We start from the raw sequence: 9,647 nt of genomic DNA, 5'->3' as shown, positions 1-9,647 counted from the left end.
ACTAGGCGATCACTGGGGGTCTTCCATACAAATATTAACCAAGCCAGACTCTGCTTAGCTTCTGAAATTAAACAAGACCAGTTGTGTTCAGAGAGAGATTCTGGCTGAACTGCAGTGCCCATCATCCATCACAACAGGTTGTTCTGAATAGAGTTGATGGGAATTGTAGTCCAGTATCTTGAGGACCACAGGTGTCCACCCCATTCTAAGAAGTTATCTCTACTTAGGAGGGACTGTGCCATCTTTGAATTCTGACATGGTTAATAGATTGCAAATAAAAATGAAAATGCTACGTATGTTAATGAGCAGACCTGCAAGAGCATTCTGGGTTTTTTATTCTTGTTTTATTCCACCTTGAAAGACCTTGAATAAACAACTCTGCAATCTCCTTCACTGTTTAAGCAAATCTAAGGACAGAGTTGGACATTTACCACTAAGCAGAAGGGTTAAGAGTCATTTTTGGAAACATGCCCAAAAGTTAACAGCTATCCAGGGATAGAATAAGGGCTAATTTGTACTTGCAACTTTGATACCTTTGATACCAAACTTGGCACTTTGAGGCTGGCTGGGGAAAGAGACAAAGCTGGTTAAGGACTAGAGATGTGAATCTCTACCCACTTGCACTGTTCTTATAGTGGGCTGGGTGGAGCTAAGTAATGCTTGCTCACTTTGCTTTGTTTTGTTTGCTTCTGCACTATATAACCCTTGGGAAACCACCTTCCATCAGCCTTTATTTATTGTGGGAAGGTGTACCCCATCCCAGGTGCCCCATTTAGCCAAGGATGGGGCATTGAATTGCAAACTAGAGATGGTCTAGTAGAATTTGAATTATACAATCTTAAAAGAGTTGGAAGGAATCACATGAGCTATGTAGTCCAACCCCCTGCCATGCAGGAATACACAACTAAGGACATTACCACTATTGATGCTAGTGATTGTATTTGAGTGGATTTACAACATACAACTCCTCCCCTTTTCACATGACATTGACACTCATCCATTGCTGACCAATTATCCTACCATTGTGCAATTTCACATTAACAAGAGAAACCCATCTATAACCTCCAATATTGCTACATTCATGCAACTGGCCAAACGTGAATCGCTTAAATACTGAGACTGATATTGTGCGAGCTGCCTTTACATGAACAGTTTTCCCTGCTTCTGTTACAACATCATGATGCTTATGGTTTAGTGTAGAAGATTTTCACAAGATCCATTGATGCTGGATAAAAGAGTGTATTGCTATCTAAAGAACCACCAGTTCTAAAACTTAACAACAAGGATCCTGAATCATCGGAAATGAATTCCCCAAAGAATCTCATGATTACCAGTCTGATCTTGTCATTGCAAGATTTTGGAAGAAAAAAAAAACGGATGCACAAAGCAAGAAAAAAAGGGGGTTGAAGCTGGGGTAATGTACGTTGTGTGAAAACAGACCAGAAACATTCTTCACACAGGAATGACCATTGTGCTATTAAAAGGTAATGCTGAAATAAATGTTTTCATAGCATTACTGTCACCGTTGTAATCACATTAAAGAAACTGCACTAATACATTGCTAGAGCAACCTGGTGTGGCAATGTCCTAAAACATTCCTGAAGGACATCAATCCAGTTTAAATAAATTGGTTACTTAGGGGTTATTCAGACTTTTTTTAAAGCATGACTGTCCAAATAATGTCATGCATTCTGGTTTTGTTGTTCACCCTTTTTTTTTATTGGAACCGCATGTTTGTGTGTTCTGTTGCTCACACATGTCAGCACTCGTATAAAGATGGAGTCGATGTGGATGTATTCCAAATATGTTCAAGACATGCAGGGTTTTATCCTGGCTTATCCTGGGTCTATTTGCATGGGTTATTCACACAGCTGGCAATGTGAATCTTTGATTAGCCTGGATTAAGTGGGGTTTTTCAGCAGCCCTCCTCATCTTACTTGGGTGCATTCGAAATGCATGTGAACAACAAAGATTCAACCCACATTCTACCAGGATTATTTTTACCATCTGAATAAGCCCCGGGAGGGTGCATCCTAGCCCCAGCTACCCTGTTTAGCCAGAGATTTGAAACTGAATTTCTGGCTGGACATAGTCTAGGTAGAATTAGTTATGTAGGGCCAAACACACTGCAGAAATAATCAAATTTGATACCATTTTAACTGCCTTGGCTCAATGTTAGGGGATTCTGGGAACTATTTCCCAGACATTTAGCCTTCTCTGTCAGTGAGCTCAGGTGCCATAATAAACTACAATCCCCAGAATTCCCTAGCACCGAGCCAGGGTAGTAAAAGTGGTCTCAAACTGGATTATTTCTGCAGTATGTTTTGGCCCATAGTGGCTCAAACCTACCATTGGATGAACTTCATCAGTGAAAGGGCTGGAAAGCTGCTCTGCTGTAGCTCATTTGCGGCATCACTTACCACCAATAAAAAGTAAATTGTGTCAGTGTCAGTGCTGCCAAATTAATAGCAGCAGCAACAACAACAAGTCTTGAGGAAGCTGGGGCCTATACCCAGCTCCAGAAGACAATGTTAAGTATAAAAACAAGTCACAACCTTGCAAGATCTTAGAATGTTTTTGTGTCATTCTTCGGTATTAAAGGCATGCTTGCAGCATAAGGTACATTCCTAGAATGTGATTAATGCTGTAAGAGAATGGGACAGCCAGATAAAGTGGTTTGGATTTTGGCTTTATTGGGTTTGCTACAATACACTGAAATTCCCAGCGGAGGAAACTAAAAAAGTTTTGAACCACAGATGCACATAAATAAAGGAAACTCTTGGCTTGGCAAGCTGCAAAGGTATTGTTTGCAGAGGTAAAGAAGGGCTATCTGTGATCACACCCATTATTCTACATACATAAATCCAGAATTATTTTCTTCCCTCTTGGAGATTCACAAGCAAATAGCTAAAATGGCAAATCTGTGCACACAAATAAGGTATCAGCAGACGTGGAGATCCTAAGGTTCACAAAAAGAAAACCAGACTCGTGCCCTAACGGCAGCAACAAATACTAAATGGAAACCAATGTACAATATATATTCATTTACGGTATTTATACCCCGCCCTTCAGCCTTAAAGGCTTTCAGAGCAGCTTAACAATTATTATTTTTAATTAGACAATATAGGATAATACGTATTAGTGTAATGTTATGTTAGATTGTAACAAGATCGCAATGAAATCATATCAAAGAATTTATAACCATGTCCATCCATTATGTATGATAGGAACAACTGGCATAACCCATGGTATAATATAGCATAGATGTAGCGATACATAAAGCTAATACTCCGCAGAATCTGTTGGGAAAGGTTCCCAGCTGAAATGCCAATTTTTGTTCAAGTATCACTGATGGGAAGACGGCAAGCTCCTGGATTCACGATGTAGACATGTTAGTTTGTAGAGAGATCTTGTTGTAGCACTTTTGAGACTAGCTAAAGAAAGAAGTTGGCAGCATGAGCTTTCCTAGACTAAAGCCTACTTCCTCAGATGCATTGGACCAACTAAATAATTTGGACCAAATGCATCTGAGGAAGTAGACTCATGCCTATAAAAGCTCATGCTGCCAATTTCTTTCTTTAGTTAGTCTCAAAGGCGCTATAAGATCTCTCTACATCAAGTGCATGATTATTAAACATTCCACAAAGAATGGATAAGGAGTGATGATAAGATGAATAGTAGAGAGTAGTTTTTGGAAGACCCTGGGAATCAGAGTCCCAAACATATGGCAGAAATAACCCAGTTCGAGACTGCTTTAACTGCCCATGGCTCAGTGCTGGGGGATTCTGGGAACTGTTGTTTTGTAAGTGACATTTAGCCTTCTTTGTGAGAGAGCACAATAAACTACAATCCCCAGAATCCCCCAGGGCAGTTAAAGCGGTCTCAAACAGGATTATTGGAACTTAAATTCCGAGCTGGAGGGCGCTGGGAGCTGTAGTGAGAAACCTCAAGACACTCACTAGAGCTAAGTCCTGAGTTTCTTTTAATTCAAGCGTCAGAGAGAAGGAAGGCTCCCAGCCAATGGAAGGAAGGCATGGAGGGCTCCATTGTCTACGTCACACAGAGGAAGCGCTTACGTCACTGGCCTGGGAATTCCTTCCCTACAGACCTTCTTGATCACACAGAGCAGGTAAGGAAGTCATTCCCCAAGGGATCTTGCTGTCCTTTTGAGACCAGGGCTGCATCCTCACTTCAGAACTAATCCAGTTTGAATGGGGAAGGGGTGTGTAAGCGCGCTGTTTCAGATAGATTTCATATATATGTGTGCTTTTGAGCCACTCTCCATCTTGGGCTAATTCACTTGGACAAGGGATCAGTTAAGGCTTGCTATGTCGTTCCCATGTGCTGGGTCCTCACCATTTTCTATTAACCAGAGTTTTGCTTCCTTTTTTAAAACCACCTCCCAGAGTCTGCACTGAACCCAGAGGAAATTTTGTGCAGAAATGTGCCTGAGAGTATATTGTGTGTGTGTCATACTTCTTAGCCCAGTTCTGTTGGGAAATGGGAGAGACAGAAATTTATTTAATTTTATTTATTTAATTTCATTTTATTTAATGGCTCTCTCAAGCAGTGTAAATCCGATTGGCCAAAAAAGTCTGGACAAGTCTCAGATCTCTTCCCTCCAACCCCATCAACAGAGAATAGAAAGAAGCATCCTCTTCTTTGTAAAACATATGAAAGTGGCTTTACTTGCAAGTTCCTTGCTCACAATCAAATACATGGTCTATTGAAGGAGAGAGAGAGAGAGGGAGGGAAAAGGAAAGTGACACCCGATAGGCTGCATCTACACTGGAGAAATAACCCAGTTTGGTACTGCTTTAACTGCCCTGGCTCAAGGCTATGGAATTCTGGGAGTTGGAGTTTGTTGTGGGGCCCAGAGCAGAGCCCAGAATTCCATAGCCTTGAATTCCAGAACTCCCAGAATTCCATAGCCTTGAGCCAGAAAAAGAGTTAAAGCGGTACCAAACCGGGCTTGTTTCTCCGGTGTGGATGCAGCTCTGGTTAGAAGAGGCACAGGAAGTGAGTAAAGTGGTCCCTCCACATTCGCTAGGCTTAGGGGCACAGGTTCACTGTGAAAGTGGATAAACCTCAAATGACAAAAGCACTAAGAGAACACCTCTCTAGGTCCTCCAATGCAACACTGTGGTCAACATCTGCTGGACATGGGCCATGCAATTGCGCTGGAGGAGCTACAAATGCCTAGTGGATTGTCCTCTCTAGAAATCTCTAGGCCCTTCAGTGCAACTTTTGGTTAAAGTTGACCGCAAAGTTGCACTGGAGAACCTAGACATTGCTAGAGAGAATGTACTAATACAATCCATGAATAATCAAATCTGCAAAAGTCAAATCTGCAAATGTGGAGGTATGACTGTACATGTGGAGAAGCAATAGAAAAGGAAGTCAGCCAGAGGACTTTTGCCTCAGCCGCCCCTAGACTGTGGAACAACCTGCCGGAAGAGATTCAACAGCTGAATACGCTGTCCATGTTTAAAATGGCTTATCCAAATGATTTTTAAATTGTGAATTTTAAATGATGAATTTTAAATGTGGATCGTTTTAATATGTGTATATGCTATCTGTCTTTTTAAATTGATGTGCATTTTATTTGATCTTATTTGTCTGTTGTTCCCCACTTCAATCCGTGGGGAGAGGCGGCTAAGAAATATAATAATAGTAATAATAATAATAACAACAACAATAATAATAATAGTGAACCTGAATGAACATGTTATTTAACAACTTCAGTATGCCTATATTGCTAGTTTGCATTAGTGAGTTAACAACAACAATAATTTTATGATCCAACTAGCCTACTGTTAAAACAATCACAAGCAAAGAGCCATATTTCTAAAATTGTGAGGGTCTACCTGAGTGCACATATTAGATTTAAAAACCTCAGTATGCCTGCATTGTTAGTTTGCATTAGTGATTTCAACAACAGCAACAATAAAGTCACTAATGCAAACTAACAATGCAGGCATACTGAGGTTGTTAAATCTAGGGAGACTGAAGCAAGTCCTCTGGCTGACTTCCTCTTTGATTGCTAGTTTGCATTAGTGACATCGACATCATCATCATCATCATCATCATCATCATCATCATCAAGTCACCAATGCAAACTAACAACACAGGCATACTGAAGTTGTTAATTCTAACATGTTCACTCAGGTAGACCCTCACAGTTTGAGAAATATGGCTCTTGGTTTGTGATTCTTTTAACAGTAGGCTTATTGGACCATGAAAGATTGATCTTCTTGTCTTGTGCAAGGCATTTCCCTTTATGAGCAAGATGGAAATGGGATCCCCAGAAGCAGCAAAGAAGAGAATCCTCCCAATGTGGATGATGAAGAAGGCAGCTCAACCAGTACAAGAAGCAGAAATCAAACCAAAGAGAAGGAAGAAGTCAGCTGCAGCGGGGTAAGATCTTTTTCGACCCCAGAAACTCAGACCCTCTTCCTCCAATAAAAAAAAGTATTTATTTTTGTAGCAGGCTCTCCACAAAGCTCAGAAAGGCTACATGGGGAACTTCAGAGGCTGTTTACTAAGTTGGTGGTATATGTCTCAGCCTAACATACATCCACATGAGGACCTACTATGCTGTGATGAGCCATGCATGATTGCAGCCCCGAATGATGGCCCAATCTGATTTCATCTTATGTTTTCATTCCCAAAATAGTCCCCAGCCCCAGTTCACTTACTTTGTAAAACCCAAAGATATAGCCATGTTAGTCTGTAGCATCAGTATGTAGAGATCTTGTAGCACCTTTGAGACTAACTGAAATGAAGAAGTTGGCACCATGAGCATTTGTAGACTTCAGTCTACTTCCTCAGATGCAGGAGGTTTATTTGATTTCTAAAGTACTTTTCTGATTTTGTTTGAATTGTATTATATTGTACCCTTTTATGGTTGTAACCTGCCCAGATTCCATGTGATTGGGCAGGATATAAATAAATCTGTATTATTATTACTATATAGTCTGTGCATATAGTCTATGCATCTGAGGAAGTAAGCAAAAGCTCATGGTGCCAACTTCTTCATTTCAGTTAGTCTCACAGGTGCTACAAGATCTCTCTACATACTGATTCTGAAGACTAACATGGCTATATCTTTGGGTTTTAGAAAGATCTTTCTAAAATCCAGTACAGTGTGTGTGTGTGATTTATTTCTCTGCTGCAGCTCTGCTTCAAGATGGCCCCTTCTGGGTTGGTAGAAAATAACAGGTGCTGTAGGCTATATTTCAGAGGCAGGAACTAGCAAAACTATCTCTAAGCATGCCTTGCCTAAGAAAACCCTATGAAATTTGTGGGATTGCTATAAATCGACCCGCAACTTGAAGGCACAGACATAGAGAAATAATGGGGGACACAGAGATACATCCAGTTATATCCTCAAGTTGGATGCACTGCAATAGGGATACTCAGGGACCGCTGGGGTCCTCGAATGACCTCTGATGATTATGTTCTTGCTGTTTGTACAGCTGAACAAAAATAGTGTAATGCATTTCTTAGAGGTTGGGGGGGATTTTGGTCATTTCTTTGTCAGAACAGAATTCTTACCTCCACAGTGACACAAAAAAGAGAGAATCAAAATGGTGGACTTCTGCTATCATTAACAAGATGCCAGCCTTATTGTGTGTGTTTTCTTGGCATTGGTTTAATGAAAGCAAGGATTCTTGTTATGCAGGAAAGCTGTGAGTAGGAGGGAGTGCAGTTAGAGAGATTAGAGGTGCAGGTGAAGAACTCTTAAAATATTAGGGAGGGTCTTGCCTTCAAGTACCAGCTACAATGTATTTCTTCAGTCATAGTGGACAGGATTTAAAGGATTCAAATTGAATTTGTGAAGATCAATGTGTATTTTTCCATTTTGCTGGTGGGTGTTTGTTTTTTAATTTACTGCCTTTTACTTTTGACTTCACAGTATGACTTTTCTTTGCAGGAGTGAGACAGTTTATTGCATGAATGAAGCAGAACTGGTAGACATGGCTCTTTGCATTTTGGCTGAAGTGAGTACTAATGGCATTCAGCCTGTTCCTGTGACCATGCGGAATCATTTATAACTTTGAAATTGGGGGCCAGGATTTTGAAATACATTCTCATCCTTCACAGCATAGTCTGGTTTCCCACTTTGCCCCCATTAGAGAGGAGCTCCAAAACCATAGCTTTTGTTTTTAAAAGGAACTATTTATATCTAAAACAGGTTTAGGGAACCTTTAGTCTTCCAGATGTGCCCCAAATTCTCAAAAGGTTCCATCCAGCATGGAAAACAAGAAAGGTTTGAAAGGATTGTGTCCAAAAATCAAGAGGTCCAAAGACCGCCCAAATCCCTTTCCAAGTTGTTCCTAACATGCACGATTGCATACCTATGTGTGTTGTTTTGTTTGCTAGAACTCCAAGAGTAAGGAAGCCAACCTATCTTCCTCCGAAGATGAGGACCCAGAGCCTCAGCAAGCCATGACAAATCATCACGAGAGTCCAATGAGTGATAGCGACAGAGACCCAAGCCCTGCTGTTGGATCCAAGTTTCCAAAGGGATTGGATGCTTTAAGTTGCTGTGAGACAACCAAATCAGAGGATGACAATGATGATGCTTTGAAATATGTGCGGGAGATTTTCTTTACATGACTTTAAGCAGACAAGACTAATTCTTGAGACTGTAAGAAATGAGTCACTCAAATATGGAGGTAATGGAGTGGCTTATGCAATGTATATACAACATGAAGGAGTGGTATGCCACCATCCAATGACTTCACAGACAACTACATGCTCAAGGAAAATGTGTGTGTAGGAGGCAGAGGACTGGAGGCAAAGGAACCTCCTGAGCATCATCAGTGAATGAATGTTGGTTTTCACTTGCCTTAAAAGAACTGAACTCTTGTTATTAAAGAATGAGTGATCAGGTCTCCTCCATAGAAGTCCTGGTTCTCTTCCCAATGAGAAAAAGGACAGCATACTTACCTGTAACTGTAGTTTTTCAAGTGGTCATATCTACCCTCACACAAATAGATATTCACAGCAATTTGTGTGCGGTACAGAGACCATGAAGAAGTAATGTGTATATATCTGTTCGAGCCTATGTGCTATAGGAAAGATCCAAGCAACAAAGGTGTTTCCTGCTCCATTGAGAGGAAAAGCTGCAAGCAAGCTGCTTCTATAGATGCTTGTAGCAGAAGGTTGGGCTACTGTGGAAGGCTAGAGGTAACATTAGCTCTCCAGGAAACATTGGACTGCACCCTCCTAATATATCCCCCCTGCAATAAATAAATAATAAAACTTTTGTCCCCAAGTGTGCAAAATGAACAGAAATCTATTTTGGTCTTTTCTATGCATGCTGGGGAACCAAAGATGTGGCAAAAATGTTCCCACACCTTCAGAGGGCATTAGCTGAAAGGAAAAAAAAAGACTCCTGGGGCCCCTCCACATCCTACATTTTGCCCACCCTTGCTGTCACATCTTGATCTAGCCCCCTTCCTCTCTAGGGCCTATGTAGAATCCCCCCCTCTCCCTTTCCAGCCTTTTTATCTAATTCAGTTAGACATTTTTCCCCTGGCCACATCATCTAAATAAGTGTAATGTAAGAGCAAACTAGGAACATCAAGGAGACACTAGCACAGTACCCTTTCAGCCATGTGTCACACAGAACTTGGAAA

General features: G+C 40.9%; 1 protein-coding gene across 2 annotated transcripts; it reads left to right on the top strand.

The window, feature by feature from the left end:
• Positions 1-4,093: 4,093 nt before the first annotated feature.
• CYREN (cell cycle regulator of NHEJ) lies at positions 4,094-9,372 on the top strand. 2 transcript variants are annotated; one of them, XM_089526779.1, is made up of 4 exons: positions 4,094-4,129; positions 6,269-6,417; positions 7,937-8,003; positions 8,386-9,372. In XM_089526779.1, exons 2-4 carry the CDS (start codon positions 6,281-6,283, stop codon positions 8,620-8,622), a joined length of 441 nt encoding a protein of 146 aa, XP_089382905.1. In that variant the 5' UTR covers positions 4,094-4,129; positions 6,269-6,280; the 3' UTR covers positions 8,623-9,372. The 2 variants fall into 2 exon arrangements, with proteins under 2 accessions (XP_089382905.1, XP_089382906.1); XM_089526780.1 differs by having other exon boundaries at positions 4,104-4,129; positions 6,223-6,417.
• Positions 9,373-9,647: the final 275 nt, after the last annotated feature.

This window comes from Sceloporus occidentalis, unplaced genomic scaffold, assembly GCF_023333645.1.
Source record: "Sceloporus occidentalis isolate IW3139 unplaced genomic scaffold, rSceOcc1.0.p SCAF_5, whole genome shotgun sequence".
NCBI classification, from domain to species: Eukaryota; Metazoa; Chordata; class Lepidosauria; order Squamata; family Phrynosomatidae; genus Sceloporus; species Sceloporus occidentalis.
The sequence above is the reverse complement of the archived record's forward strand: the minus strand, read 5'-3'. Positions and strand labels throughout refer to the sequence as shown.